Source organism: Ceratotherium simum, chromosome 3 (assembly GCF_057802395.1).
Source record: "Ceratotherium simum simum isolate JZ-2026a chromosome 3, ASM5780239v1, whole genome shotgun sequence".
NCBI classification, from domain to species: Eukaryota; Metazoa; Chordata; class Mammalia; order Perissodactyla; family Rhinocerotidae; genus Ceratotherium; species Ceratotherium simum.
Window position 1 is genome coordinate 16,877,167 of NC_141902.1, and position 16,702 is coordinate 16,893,868.

At 34.2% G+C, this 16,702-nt stretch overlaps 1 protein-coding gene across 3 annotated transcripts in view; it reads right to left on the bottom strand.

The window, feature by feature from the left end:
* Positions 1–9,193: 9,193 nt before the first annotated feature.
* Positions 9,194–16,702, bottom strand: part of ARHGAP5 (Rho GTPase activating protein 5) — an 80,911-nt gene continuing 73,402 nt past the window's right edge. For all 3 annotated transcript variants that reach the window (XM_014780420.2, XM_087422773.1, XM_004421136.3), the window contains exon 7: positions 9,194–12,850. In XM_014780420.2, the coding sequence (XP_014635906.1) occupies positions 12,523–12,850 (328 nt within the window). In that variant the 3' untranslated portion in view covers positions 9,194–12,522. The remainder of the gene's footprint in view (positions 12,851–16,702) is intronic.

A 16,702-nucleotide genomic window follows, 5' to 3' on the forward strand; every position in this document is an offset into this window, starting at 1 on the left:
GCTTTTTGGTGGCCTTCAAATTGATTTTTTGAAACAATTTTGTCTGTTTTTTTCTAGGTGTCCTGTTGGAGAGTTGGTCCAAATCATTTTACCTGGCATTATTATAAACGGAAATCCCTTCTTATTGCTTTAAGCCATTTAAATTCTAATTATATAGGAACTTGACTTTCTGTAAGATAATGTTAATTTAAGAAGGGTGAAGATAAGTGGGACCTGTGGTAAAAAAAAAAAAAAAAAATTGTGTAACTTAATTTGGCTTCTTTCCTTTTAAATACCATTTGGGTGATATGTTCACATAAAATGCTTGATTTTTCTTCTGAGAGGGAGATACCTTGGAGCTACCTACTGTGCTAATTTCACTCATGTCCCTCATCATAATTCATTTTTGAATGTTAAACCAATTCTGCATCCTTGGTCATACTATATTATCCTTTTTATATATTGTTAGTTTCAATTTGGTAAACTGTCAGTAAGAATTTTTTGATTTATACTCATGAGATATATTGATCTGTAGTTTTTTTTGTGAGGAAGATCAGCCCTGAGCTAACATCTGATGCCGATCCTCCTTTTTTCTTTTTGTTTTTACTGAGGAAGATTGGGCCTGAGCTAACATCCATGCCCATCTTCCTCCACTTTATATGGGACACCGCCACAGCATGGTTTGACAAGCGGTGCATTGGTGCATGCCTGGGATCCGAACCTGTGAACACTGGGCTGCCGAAGCAGAGCGCACACACTTAACAACTTGCACCACTGTAGTCTTCTAACATTCTTTTCTAGTTTTGGCATCAGGTAACACTGGCGTTATAGAATCAGATGACACAACATTCCTCTCCAATTTTCTGGAAAAGATTGTGTAGAATTAATGTCTGGTGAGTTAATGAAATCATGTTTATAGCACACAAAGAAATGTGCCCAAGGAAACTTGTTTAACACTCTTAGCTTTTTGCTGACAATTACTCGGAGAGTTTATAACATTGGGTAACATCAAGTCAATTTAAAAACAATGCAAGTGATTCCAAGTGGTTCTCCTTGAGTCTTGAGCACAGATATTACCAATACTACTCAGTTGCTGTCTATTCAAAGAGTCAATGCTGAGTCTGAAGTGACTGAATAATCTCTATGGATACTCTGTGCGGAACAACTAAAGGGAGAATATTTTCACGGCAGTTGAGAAAACTTTCAGTACAACCTGAAGTAGCATCTGTTTTTACAACTGTTGGTGGTAAAATATGTGTGGAAAAGAGAGAAGCTTAGTTGGGCAAATTTGTCAAGTTTTTGCAATGTAAGGTTTAAAATCTATGGTTACTCATTATATATCAGTAGGTCCTTTAAGGAAAATATCTGACTCTATCATGTGTTATTGAACCAGCAGTATTAATGGCGGATTTCATCAACTCTTATGGAATTATCCATTGTAAATTCCACAAATTTGTCAGAAATAGAAGCTGAAAGCCCTGATTTGCCCTTCCAAATAACAGTTCAATTTCTTAGCACTAGTAAAGTTTGATTGCAATTTTTTGAGCTCAGGGACAGAAGTGAAATTTTTCTGAATGAGAGGACTCACCCTCAACCACCATTATTATTGAACACAGAATGGTTTTCAAAATGAGCTTTTTGTTCCACACGATGTTTCTTAATGAATTCAATCTAAAATTACAAGGCAAAGTAGCTCTTACATGCAAAATATATGTTGCAGTAAAGTCATTTTGATGACAATTAACGTTGTTTGAATCACAAGTAATGCCAAGCTGCTTTATATACACTTTCTGTACTATTAGAAGTTAAAACAAGAAGTGAATTCTTCATTCCCAAATTTGCATTGGACATACTTTCCAAGTTCACATTATAATTCCAGCAGCATTTTTTGGACCTTGATGAAATTGCAAGAGAAATTGCCATATTTCAAAATTTATTTAACTGTGCAATTGTGGAATTTTCACACAACCTTCAATTGGAAATGATTAATTTGCAATGCAATGATATTTTTAATTTTTGTCAATAAAAATTTTGTGAACATTTGTTTTATCTTAAGTTTCTATATAATATCCTTGTTTTTGGCCTCTTGGTCTGCAGAGCTTAAAATATTTACCATTTGGCTCTTTATAATGTTTTCTAGTCCACATCCTAATACTTCAAACTGGTAGGTTTTCCCTCACTATGAATTATTACTTAAGATAAGTGCAATAAGATGCCCTTTCCTCAACACATTCTTAGATGTTCTCTTCAGAATTTCTCACAAATGTATTCATATAGTTTGAGGGCTATATGAAATCTAGAATATGCAATTTCATCTGATGCTGTGAGAAGCTTTTTCACTTTGAAGAAACAGATTTTCTTTCATTTATAAATTCTCTGATATATACTGGGAACTGATTCCAAGGACTTTCCCACAGTTGGTGCATTAATGGTGACTCAAGTATGACTACTCAGGTAATATTCAAAATTAACCTGGTGGGTAAGGCCTTCCTACACACACACAAGCAGAGTTTCTCTCTTTTGTGAATCTGATGCTGCCGTGTTATTTCTTAGAGGAGTTACCATAGTCGGTATAGATTTCTCTCTAGTATAGGTTTTCTCATAGTATTTTAAAGATTTTTATTTATTTATTTATTTATTTATTTATTTATTTATTTATTTATTTTCCCCCAAAAGCCCCAGTAGATAGTTGTATGTCGTAGTTGCACATCCTTCTAGTTGCTGTATGTGGGACGCGGCCTCAGCATGGCCGGAGCAGCAGTGTGTTGGTGCACGCCCAGGATCCGAACCTGGGCTGCCAGCAGCGGAGCGCACGCACTTAAGCGCTAAGCCACGGGGCCGGCCCATCTCATAGTATTTTAAACAGATTTCTCCCTGAAGGTTCTCTCTTACTTAAGACAAAGTTTTTCACACCAGTGAGTTTTCTGATATTTACTGAAATTTAATCTAGCACTTAGTATTTTCCCACTTGGTACACATATATGGTTTCACTGTGCGAATTTTCTGATACACTTGGGAGTTGTGACTTGGAAGGGAAGGAAATGCACAATCACTGCATTCACAAAGTATCTCCCCAGTATGAACCTTATCTGCAATTGTACTAGTTATCTATTGCTGTGTAAATTACCCCCAAACTCGGCAGCTTAAAACACTTACTACATTTCTGAGGTACAAGAATTTGGGAGCAGCTTAGCTGGGTAGGTCTGATTCAGGTTGTCTTGTGATGTTTCATTCGAGCTGTCAACAGGGGCAGGAGAATCAGCTTCCAAGCTCATTCACATGATTTTTGGTAGACCCTAGTTCCTCCAGCTGCTGAGCAGACTTCAGTTCCTCATCATGTGGGACTCTCCATAGGGCTAATCACAATATGACAATTTGCTTCCCTCACAGCAAGAGATCATACAGAAAGAGGATACGGTGGGTGCCCCAGAGAGAACCACAATCTTTTATAATCTAATCTGGGACCTAACATACCATCACTTCTGCTGTTTGCTATTGATCACACAAGACCAATCGTTGTAAAATGAAGTAGGGGACCATGGAAAGATGTCCATACTAGGAGCCGGGACCATTGGGGGCCATCTTGGAGGCTGGCTATCATTCAATAAGCAAGTTAGACTTGTGGTTGAGAGCCTTTCCGCACACAGTATATAATATTCTCTCTCCAGTATGAAATTCTGGTGTGACTTCCCCGTGAAGGCTTTTCCATGGCCACTGCATTCATATGGCTTCTTGCCAGTGTGAATTTTCTGAAGTACAATCAAGACAGACTCACAGGTGAAGGCCTTTTCAAATTGAATACATTCATACGTCTCTCTCCAGTGAGCATTACAGTGTACAGATATGTGATCTTTTGGTGAATGCCTCCTGAAATTTAACGCATGTATAAGATTTCTCTCCGGAATGTTTGCAGACGTTGGGGTGTGACTTGGAAGAATTTCCCAGTTTCTCTCCAGCATGAATTCTGATGTTCAAATGGGTCTTCTGACTGAAGGCTTGCTCACATTCAGTACACACGTAATTTCTCTTGCATATGAATTCTCCAAACGAACCTGAGTACTGACTAGTAGGCAAGGTCTTTCCTACTTTATTCACCTTAGCTGTTATGTTCTCAACTCTACTTTCCACAGGAGGCTGAAGGTGGTTGGGTTGTCTTTAAGTTCCAATCAGAGTTGTTGGAACAGGCTGGCTAGTTTCAGGAACAATCTCACAGCCTGAACATAAATGTTTTTACCTGAGATACAAAAACTCCAAACCTTGTGGGTTTTACAGGAAACCTGAAAGAATTTAATGCTCAGAGTACCTCAGGAACTAAACTGCTGGAAGTCTCAATGATAACAGTAGTTAAATTGCCTAAGGACTACTCTTCCTTAGTTTTTATCTACTGCAGGCCTACTGGTGATGAAGTAACCTTAGCTTTTGTTTCTCTGGAACCATCTTCATTCCACAGGACCTTTTCATTGGTGGGTTCCCCCCCCCCTCTCGGCACTTTAAAGATGTCATTCCATTGTCTTCTGTCCTTGATCATTTCTATTGGGGTATCAGTTAGTCCTACTGGTGCTCCATTGAAGGCAATGTCTTCTCTAGCTGCTTTAAAAAAACATCCTGTTTTTGATTTCCAGCAATTTTACCATGGGTATCTAGTTTTTCATGTTTTGTTCTGTTTGACTGGAATTGGCTGAACTTTAATCTGTGGGTTGTCTTCCATCCATTTTGGAAAATTGTTGGCCATAATCTCCAAACATTGTTTCTGCTTCATTCTCTCTTCTCCCTCTAAGACTTCAAATTACATTAGACATTTTGAACACACTCTGCTTCACTGGTATTATCTATTGATAGTCCTGTCTTTCAGTTCACTAATCTTGTTTTCTGGTACACACAATCTGTTGCTTCATCTAGGGAGTTCTTTTTTTTTTTTTCCAGTTCTAGAATTTCCTTTTAAAACAAAAACATTCTTAGATGAAAATTTTCACTCTTTCATCTGTCAAGTTTTTCCTCCATTATCTTTCACGTTAAATCACAATTATTTAAAAGTCATTGTCTAACTCCACAACCTAGATCATTCTGATTCAGCTCTTTTTTCCCTCATGGATATCAGTCACATGATTTTTTTGCTTCACATATCTAGTAATTTTTTAATTCTATGCTGGATATTGTATATAAAAGAACTGTTAGAGGTTCCAAAACAATTCTTTCCTCTGAAGAGGTCTCCCCTTTGCTCTTTTAGGCAAAATTACGAGTTTTGGTAAGATTTAACCCAATTCATCGCTGGTCCTAGGTTTCAGACCTAGTTAAGTTTTCAGTTGAGAACCAGGACCTTTGTTTCCTCAGCCTTGAAAGATTGCAAGGGATTCAGCTCTGCTTTTCAGAATTTTTAGCTTAGCTTTGTAGCCTCACTCAGCTTCAACATTTAACAAGTACCTTGCTAGAAAGACTGACTATTCTTTCAAGGCCTTTCAAACCTCCAATTTTGTCACTCCATGCCTATGCAATCACTAAAATAATAGCTGGTTTCTTTTTGCCTTAACATGGTCCTCTGCCTGGGCCAAACCCAGATCCCAGACCACACCCAGATTCTGCAAAGGAAATCAAAGAAAAAAAAAATTCTGATCTTCCACTAACCTCTGAATAGTTCTCCCCTCTGCACGATTGAGTCTATTTTAGATCTCCCATTTCCACATCACATTGATGCCTTTCAAAATATGGCTTATGAAAGTTATCCTGCTTTTATTTGTTAAATGGTGTGTGGACCTGTTGCAATCTACTACATCTCATGTGAGAACTGAAACTCTACAGTGTTTGTAAGGCAAATATTAAAGGGGTAGAAAAATGAAAATGGTGACTTTGGAAAATTTAGGATGTCAAGTTGTATTAGAATACTAAAAAATTGTGCAATGCAAGTTTCCTCCTCTGATTCCTTGCCCTATTCCTTCTATTATCAGTTTCCCCTCTTTGATAGAACCCTTTTATTCACAGAGAGTCAGGAAATGTAAGCAGTTGAATTTTCTAGGAAGTAACATTAAAAGCTTTCTTGCTAATATGCCCAGATCTTTGACATTAAAAAGCTTAGTTCTGGCTAGCTTATTACAATTTATGATTATAAAATTGCTCAGTAACTACCAAGTCTACATATTGATTTAAAAGTTAAGAGTTTAAATGTGAATGCCAAGGTTTTTTCTATGTAATTAACCCTTACCATATAAACTTTTTCTTCCAGAAACTCCATTTTATCCTCCCCAGATAAAATATACAAGCACATAACTGGGAATAAATCTTTTATTCTTGCACCTCAGAGATCTGTATAGTTATATGGTTTCTGGACAGCTTGATTCTTAAAAAGTTCTCGCAAGTGATTCTGATGTTTGGAAACCACCGCTATAAACAGAAAAACACTCAAAAGTCAGCACATTCTTAAAACTTCTAAGGTTATTTTTAGTTGAAGGAACTTGTTTGAATTTAAGTCTAAATCTGTTAAGATTTGTCACCTTAGAGCACTTAAATATAGACTAAAAACAGCCAAAACGATTTCAAGAGCAGAGACTTATACTTTGAAGAAACCATCCATTCAATAAGTCACATACTTCTAGATCTATCATAGACATGATTTTGATATTTTAGGGTTAGTACTTTTAAAATATTAATCACTTCATTAATCTATGCCACTATTAAAAAATATACTGTATGATCGTGACTAACCTACAGTGTGTGGAGATGCAATTACTGCCCTCAAAAATACTTTGTCATCTTAAGAATAGAAATAAGGGGTGAAAGCCATTCAGTTCTGATGTATACAATTATATCACCAGTCCTGCCTTCCAGACGCAATGTTTTAATAATTTATTATGATCTTTTAAAAGATCTATTACACATAGCTCTCCTCATTTACTTATTACTTACAACTAAAAAGATGATTCCCTTTGGAAAAAAAGGTGGTAAGAATAGAAGCCAACTATCATCATCCTTTGTAAAATTTTACTTTGACCTATATTATTTTGAGTTAATCTACCATAAATTATTCCACATGGATAAAACTTAGATTTAATTTTACTAACAACCTAAGCCACAGATCAGCCAACTACGGTGTGTGGGCCAAATCCAGTTTGCTGCCTCTTTTTCGTAAACACAGTTTTATTGGAACGCAGTCACGTTCATTTACTTCTATACTGTTTATGGCTGTTTTTGCACTACAACAGCAGAGTTGAGTAGTGCCAGAGATCACACGGCCTGCAAAGTCTAAGATATTTACTATCTGGCCTTTCCCAGAAAAAGTTTGCTCGCCTCTGACCTACACCATGAAAATAATTATTTAAGTGGATTTTAAAGTAACTTACAACAGTCATTTTATAATTAAAGAATTGGATAACACAAATTTTAGTTTGTATTTTAAAAGTACATTGCTGGTAATGGTTTCTCTCTACAAACCAAAAACACCCAGCAACTATACCTCTGAGTGCCAACAAAGATGAAAATTCTGGCAATGAAATTTCCAAGTATATCTGAGATGGTATCTAAGACTACATTCTCTCAGAGAGCTAGGGCTTTTAAAAATTATCTTTTTACCTACACATTTAAAATAACCCAAGTCCTGTACAAATAATAAATAACAGTAGGGACAGTGTGCATTGCTTCTAATTTTACTTATTTTTCAGGGTACTTTTAAAATATAAGTTGGCTTGATTGGAACACCTATAAAGACATTTATTTGGATAAAATGAAATACCAAGAATCTAGTGAAAAGGGAAATTAAGAGATCCAAATTTAAAATACTTTTAAGATATTTTTTAAAACTGGCAAGTACCTATAATATATTAAATAACTAGGACAAAACATTCAGTTTAAGGTCATGAGAAAATGATCTGGTGAGTACAGATACATAATTAAAACTAATTTGGATGAATTAGTGAAGCAATAGGTCAATTGCTAAACCTACATCACTTATTTAATATAAAATAGAAATAAATTTGAAAATAGGTCATAATACTAAGAATCTTAACTAAAAATTAGGCAAACTATTAGAACAACAGAGTCATTATTAAATTGTTCATAATAATTTTTACCAGGTGAGGCAAATAAAACTGATAGAAAATCTGTACTGTAGGAATAAACAAGTATTATGTTGTTTCTAAACTACAAATTCCTTAACAACTACTCAAAGTGCATATATCACAGGCCTTAGCACTCCTAACTACTGGTAAAAATGACTAAACCAGAATTGCCAGCACAGCATTAATTTCAAGGTTTAAATTTTTATATATTAAATTCAGTAATAACTGAAATCTTAACTTGCACTACCACTGATTAGCTTTTCAAAATCACTCCTACTGCCTGCAAAATTTCTATAAAAGACTAATGTTAAACACTTGAAGATTTTAACAATGTGAAAACTGTGGATTCCCCCCCATCATACACACCCACAGAAATACACTAATATCGTGGGGGAAAAAATGGAATCATGCCCACAGGATGATGATGAGGTTCAAGTGAATAGTGAATATTCCCAAAGTTCATTAATTAGTAGATTTTAACTGCTTTAAAAAGATCATGGTACTTGGATCACATCGAATGATTAGATACTGGATATGAGATATTAATGCTTGTACAGTCTTCTCAACCACACACAGATGCTACCATAAGAAATCAATTTTGAAGAGTAGTTCTTTCCCTTATTAAATCTTAGGAAATTTTATTTTCAGACATTTGATAAATTGAAAAGGCTGCTGAGAACTTCAAGAGTTCAAATACAATAAAAATTAAACAGTCCCATAATTATTGAAACAAACCAGAAATTGTTCAGTCTAAGAATTAAAGAACTTAATTAAAATGATTAAATTCAAGATAAACACATACAAAGATTAAAGTCAAACAGATCTTACTAGATCCATAGAATCTGACAACATACACCCATAAAATTTGGCTTAATATTCATAAACCAGGAAGAAAAAACAAAAATATTTTCTTCAATGTTAGCAGCTCTGCTATAAACTAGAATAGGCTTCAAAATATTTCCAGTGGCCCAAAAGAATATCTAGCCACAGCTCGAAATTCAGATCCAGGTAACATTTGAGTCTTAGAAATGTGTGCAATCTTGTTTTCCTGAAAATTTTAAAACTCAATTTTCCTAAGTATACATCCAGAATGAATTTTGGATCTCCTCTCATGGTACAGTAAAAGCTCAATAATACACCTCCCTAATAAAACTATCATCATATGGACATAAATTTAAATTATTTTTATTTTACGCAAAAAAAATTAGCTGATTTTTACCAATGAAATGGTAAAATTAGAGGCAACTATAACTTAAAATCACACAGCTTCTTAATGGTTTATTCATAGCATTCTTTATACAGAAGTGGCTTCACTGATATTTAATTTACTGCAGCATCCTGTGGGTGAAGCACAAAATTACATTAATTATAAACAAAGAAACAAAGCACTTTTGACTTTTTAAAATTATATATATATATTTATATCCAGTTGACAAATAGCATCACAATTATTACTGTATAAAAAACTAAAAATCACCATGGAAGCTAAGGCCTACGTTCTTATTCCAATTGTTCCCTTTTGTTAATATCTAAGAGATATTAGAAATTAACTTCCAGTACCTCAAAAAAAGGTCTAAATTATTTACATACAGTATGGAAAATAAAAGCTGCTTTTCAGCTAAGTTAGATTGCTGTTACCTATAGTATTTACACTGTAAATCTTAGGGGGAAAAATCACTACTAACAAATACCATTTCAAATGGAAATACCTTGTGCCTGGAATTAATTGTATATCCTAATAAGTGTCTGCTGAATAGAATCTGACTTCCAATAAATCTACTGAAATTTGAAACAGAGTACCACTATGATTCTTTATATTGCTATCTAGATACTGTTAAGTACAATACTGTAATAACTACAAGCACTGAAGCTTAAATAAAACAATGGAAACGTGTAGATGGAATTTTATTTAATATTGTAAAATACAATGCCTTAATGTTTACCCATTAATTATGAGACTATCTAATATTCTCTTCATCCTTTAAGAAGTCTCATATATGGTATGTCTCTAAACAGTGAAACTTTCCAGTAACCTACCAGAAAAAAAGTTTAATTATATTATTCTGTTCTTAGAATTATTTTTCTAATATTTAAAAACATATCTATGCCCTTGGCAAAAACGAATGCAATCAATTCAGTGTAACAGACTGAGCTTTAAACCATACTTTAATTTTCAATTAACTATAATCTACTAGTTAATTGAACCAAATGTAGAATTTTAAATGATCCACTATGAAGCCTTTCAAATCAATTATAGAATGCATAGAGAAGTGGAGGTCAGTTTTGGGGAAGGTGTAAGGTAGTTAATGTGGAAAATGGTAAATGCTAGTTTTAATAACAAAAATGGTACTAAATGCATGTGAACGTTAAATTAACACAGTATAAAAGAGAATAGCTTAAATAAACTGGGACTCACACATTACAATAGCAAAGTTATGACCAAATGAACTGAAGACACGAACAGTTCTGAAAATTCTCTTTTCAGCCTACTTCCAAAAGAAACAGTCAGGCTTTTTTCCTGTACATAGTTTTGAGCTTTGTCTATACCATATATAGTAGAAAAATAAATTCTTTAGCAACCTAGAAACAGTTTATAAAACTCTTAAGGTTTAATTTTCTTTGCCAGACATGCCAATGTTAAACTGACAGCTATAAATTAAAGCTATATAGACAATAGGTATAAGTAATATAGAACAAGAATACTACATTTACCGGATTTTTCTTTTTAAAAATTACTGTACTTTCTTAATTCCTGTGTGCTTTGCAATAGGAATAACAGGGACTTTGTTTTCTTAGAAAAGATAATAACATGTAAGAGTATAACACAAATAAGATAATTTGTAATATACATGTACTTCAACAGCAGCCTGGTTCATGTCGACATCTTGATTCTGAGGTTAAAATTAGAAGTACAATACCTAGGACATAACAGTTGGGAAAGACAATATTTATTTTAAGAAAAAATGGAGCAAATCAAACTCTTAGGAACCTCAAATCTCAAAATTATCTATTTACTATAATACACATAAGACGACCTTAAAATTGCAGTATGAATGAAGATTACAACATGGACCAAAGAATTTTCTCTTTGCTACACAAAATATAACCCAGCAATGAAAAACAAACAATTTTTTTCCTCTCCAGAAAAAATGGCATGGTTTGGTAATGAACAAATTTTGAATAAAGCCTAACAAAATTTACCTATGCCACCTATTCTGAAAATTTTATCCATAATTTAGTGCTCTGGTTGTATCTTCACTAGCAAAATGTTTAACCCCAAAAGCAGCAGTCATTTACAGCAAATCTGGTACCAACATCAAAGGAAAAAATTGGGTTTAAAAAATGGTGCAAAAGTCATTTTGGATTTTAGTATAACATATCACAGAAAAGAATATGAATACAAGTTTGCAATTTTATATACACACACTCCAAAGAGGCTGTCAGTACCCAAAGTATTTTTATTGCTATATTAGCAATGGATTTTTGGATATGTTTTTAAGGGCCACATAAAAATAGATTTAAGGAACAGATTAAATTGAAGTCCTAGAATAAAATGTTTGGTTTAAAGAATTTTCTACAACAAATTTCATGTTTATGTATGAAAAGTTATATAACCTTATATGAAAATGTCATGAAGTATTTTCTACACTATACTAAATGTATTTCCCAAGAGGGAAAAAATTAAAATATCTAAAATATATTAGATTAAGATTACAAGACCATCATTGATCTCTTGAACATGCATCTGTTTACAGAATTAACAGTATACAAGATGTTTATTTCATTATGGACCATAAAGAAATGAGTTGGTGACAACTATCCTTTGCACAACATTATCAAACTCACTTTAGCCACAAGCATGTCCTTGGTATGTGTGTACAAGAAATATGTTCATTTACCCCTCATCAAATCATCCATAGGTTTACTTAGAAGTAAAGATGAAGGTGCAGAAATGTGTTAAGTGTATTTTTCTTTCTTTCAAACAACATCCCAAGGATGGCATAAGTAGCCTGAAACTATAAAATACTTAACTGGGCTTTTAGTTATCTACACAGACTGCTAAAATGTAATTAAGTTGCCCAAATTAGCACATCGAATAACAAAACCAGCCATAAAGCAGGCTGAAAAGCATTAAATGTTTCATATATGTGAGTTTTTAAATCATTTAATTTCTATAGAAAAATTTTATTCACAATATAATGTGACAGAAAATGCCACAGGAATGATATACTGATTGCAATAAGGTTGCATGCAACAGCAGCTTTGTATTATAGCTATTTTTGTTTATAAAAATTAAACCTCTCCAGTCATGCTTATCACATGGTCTTAGATTTGTAATGTAAATTAATAAGGAATAGCATATAGTTCAACGAGAAAATGTCTCATTTTGAATCTGAATTATCTGCAAGAAACATGAAAGTATACTACTGAACCCTGAAACATGCATGTCTAGATTTGCTTTTTGTCCTTTTTCAGGCTGTCTGCAATCACTTCCTACTTATATAATACCAAGAGGATCCGTCTGTAACTGTGGTTGTATCAGTTGAGGTTGCAATGGTGGTGGTAACTGAAGTGGTACCATTGGTTCCACCAACTGTCCTGGATTTGAAGGTGGTGGAGGAGCCAGAGTGTTCGCAGTTTCCACAATTTCTCCATTGTAAAAGAAAAACTGACACTGTTGAATGAATGTTTCAACAACAGATTGATGGATCTTAGTGGTAGACAGAAACTCTCGATTTTCAAAATCAGGTCTCATCAAAGTTGGCCAAAAACAGATGGACAAGTTGTCTGCAGTCATGAGGTTGATTTTATTTTGCTGGCTAACCCTGAAATTATGATAGGAAAAAACAATTAGAAACCAATCAAAACTTATTACACTTAAAGAATCCTAGAGCTGGAAATGATCTCAGACGATTCAGTTTTACCTTTTTTCTTAACTTCAAATTTAAAACATTTTTCTTCTTGTGCATTCTATGTTCATCTGTATTCTAATAACAGGAGACAGCAGTAAAATCCATTCCTTACGAGAATCAAAGATAGTATTTTAAAAATGTTGTAGCCTGGGGTTTTATAATTTACTGGTAGAAGCCTACTTAATTTATGTGAAAAAAACCTTTTTCTCAGGGTAAGAAGAACATGTGACAAATTTTAATGAGTTTCCGGTGACAGAAACAGAAAATTCTAATTGCATATCTCAATTCTTTGATTATTGTTGAGAGATGAAAAGATAAACCATGCTATGCCATCTCTTTGAACCTTGGAAAAATCAAACTTAGAAAAAATTACTTTATCTTATTCTCCAACCAGGAGACTTTTCAACTTTCAAAAAAATTAGCTTCTAGTATTCCAAAAAACAATTTTTTCCATCATTAAATATCTTGTACATTGTTATAAATTTAATTTGAAAGACAACATTCAGTTCACAGAAACACATTCCACCTTAAAATTCTTATGATTTAATAATAATTTACAAATGGTCATAGATTATTAACTGATTTGCATCCAGTACTTTAAATATGTGAGCACTCAAGAAATATAAGAGGCAAATCTTGAATTATAACTCAAAATTATTAAATCAGGGAGGAATCTTAGGGATTTTATCCACCCTCTCATTTTACACATGAAAAAACAGCCCAGTATGAAAGGTAGCAGAAAAATCTTATACTTAAATTTGCACATCAAAAAATTTAAAATCTAAACCAAAGGAACCCCTGCCAAACACAGGAGTTGCTCATCTGAGGTAAAATAGGTGCCCTAAAAACATGTATCCTGTGGTAAAAGTTATTACTATTTATTAAGAGACTAAATTAGAATAATGAGAATAAAATCAACTTTTTGTTAAAATATAGTGGGCTCAGGTGTTTCTATGTAGTAGTCAAGTGTATATTCTGAAAACACCTCTAAGTTGAATGACACATGAGTATGGACATCAGGTTTAATTGTTAAGTCAAAAAGCGCAAAGGAAAGGTAACAAATTAGCCAGAGATGAGGGTGGCCAGGGAAGGCCTCCTGGAAGAGGTAACGTTTGAGTTGAGTCAAGAAGGACAGGCACCGGTAAAATGGTAGGAAGGAAAGGTAATTCAGTCACAACAGTGGTTCTCAACCTCAGTGTGTATCAGAAACTCCTGGAGGGCTTGTTAAAACAAAGATTGATGGGGCTGGGCTGGTGGCGCAAGCGGTTAAGTGCGTGCGCTCCGCTGCGGAGGCCCGGGGTTCGCAGGTTCACATCCCGGGCCCGGCACGGACGCACCGCTTGTTAAGCCATGCTGTGGCGGCGTCCCATATAAAGTAGAGGAAGATGGGCATGGATGTTAGCTCAGGACCAATCTTCCTCAAGAAAAAAGGGGAGGATTGGCATCAGATGTTAGCTCAGGGCTAGTCCTCCTCACACACACACACAAAAAACACAGATTGATGATTATGTCTGAGGTGGGACCCGATAATCTGCATTCCTAACAAGTTCCCAGGTGACGCTGATGCTGCTGGTTTGAGGACTGCATGTGAGAACTACTGAGGTAGCCATGTTAAAATGTGATGAGGGACTGGGCACAAATTGATATTTTGATTAAGTGCTAACAGTTTAATATAGTGGCACTTACTTGGTGTGTGCATGGGGAAAAAGGAAAGGAAATGTAACTGAAGAAGTTAGAACTAGACCACTTAATGTTAAACAGTTTGAATCTTTTCTTCAGATTATAGGGTGTTATTTAATCAGAGCTGACCTTTACAGAACGGTCTTTTAGAAAGATCATTCTGGCATCAGGATCAAGAAAGGATAAAGAGGAAAAATTGGCTGAGAGAGAGCTCAGTTACAAAGAAACTGGAGTTCCCTAAATGAGAAATGATAAAGCCTAAACTAAAGCAATGGCAGATGGATGAAAAGAAAACATAATTGGGAGAAAAAACTAATTTGACACAATAACTCACTGAATATGGAGGGTGAAAGAGAATATAATCAAAAATAGCTCCATGGATTAATTTTTGCAATTTGTCCATCATCCATTATATACTTATTTGTTTATCACTTATTTCCTATACTAGAATGTAAGTTCCATGAATGGGTGACTGTTTTATTCACTGCTATGTCCCTAATACCTATAAGAATGCCTGGTACACAGAGTACCCATTACAGCTAGCTGAGCATTCCTTTTAAAATTTAAGTCTGATAATGTTATTTTGCTGCTCTACCCTCCAGGGGCTCCCCATACCCTTCAGAGTAACAGACATGCAATGCTATTTTCATTGAGAGAGTCTTGCTCCCCATCCCCCCATAAATGTCAGTTGAACTCACAGTGCTTAGTGACATACATACATGAAGCATCCTCCTTATCTTGTCAGTAAAACATTTTGAGGACTAAAGCTAGTCAACAGACTACACTCTTGAGTAGTACTGACTATATGATCTGGCACTGTCCCTCTTGCCCATGATCTTCCTCTTGTCCCTTTTCCTTATTCTTTTTAATGAAGTACAATTCTTACTTCAGCATTTTAATCAGGCCAGACAATAATATGTTCACAAACCATCCCTACACTCCATATTGGGTAAGGTCTCCTATAGTCCCCTGTGCATAGCTGTTATCATACCATGAACCACTGGTATGGTAATTTTCAAAAGAGGAAATTTCATTAAATTTACTGCAATACTATGTATGCTGGTATTTTCTCAGGGAGGGAGACTTCAGAAAAGGGTTATTAGAAACACTAAAATAATTTTATATGACATTGATAACAATATAACTTTAAATATCAGTTAATGCTCTCTTTTAAGAGGTACAGACTGAAATGTACTTAGTTTGAGCATTGACATTAGTTGAAAAAATAAACTTTGTAGTTCATTAGAACATCAGTAGAAAATAACATGAAGAGTAGACTTGTGAAAAAATTATTACAAATACTAATAATTCTATTCAGTCCCAAGAATAACTTTGTGAGGTGTTATTTTCTCATTTTTATAGTCGAGAAAATCAACACTTAACAATAAGTAATTTGCCCAAGGTCATAGAACTAAAAATGTTTCAAAACCAAGCCTGTTTGACTCCATAGTTTAAGCTTTAAGCTATTATACAATACTGCTTTTCACTTAATGAATGGCACTGGGAGGAATACCTGTTCAGAAAGAAGCATAAACTTGAAGCTTAACATATTTAGGGCTATTAACACAGGATTAATGTCCTGTATTTCAGGTAACAGAATAAATAATAATATGAATTCAAGTTTCTGATAAAATTTCAGTGTAGAATATCCAAACAAAATAAGCAACATACACAAAAGCAACACAATGTGATAGAAAAAGCAAATGGAACCTCTTAATAAGACTTGGATTCTACTCATAAGATGTGTCACTTAGTAATTATGTGACACTGGGCATATAATTTGCCTCTTTATCTCTCAATTTTTCCAACTTCAAATAGGTTGATTTGGCTACTTATCAAAGTGTCATTTCATACCTAAAATTCTAAGAGCCTATAAAAGAGAACTGTTCAAGAATAACAATGATAAAAAAGAAGATGTACTTACCATGCTTACTATTTATATAATCATTACATGTACTAAGAGAGTCATATACCTTTCTTTAAACAAAATAGAAAAGTCTATCTTAAAAATCCAGAAAAATCCAGTGAACAAAAATTGAACTGCACATTTAAATTACTTTTTGTCCCTTTTTCTATCTTACAATT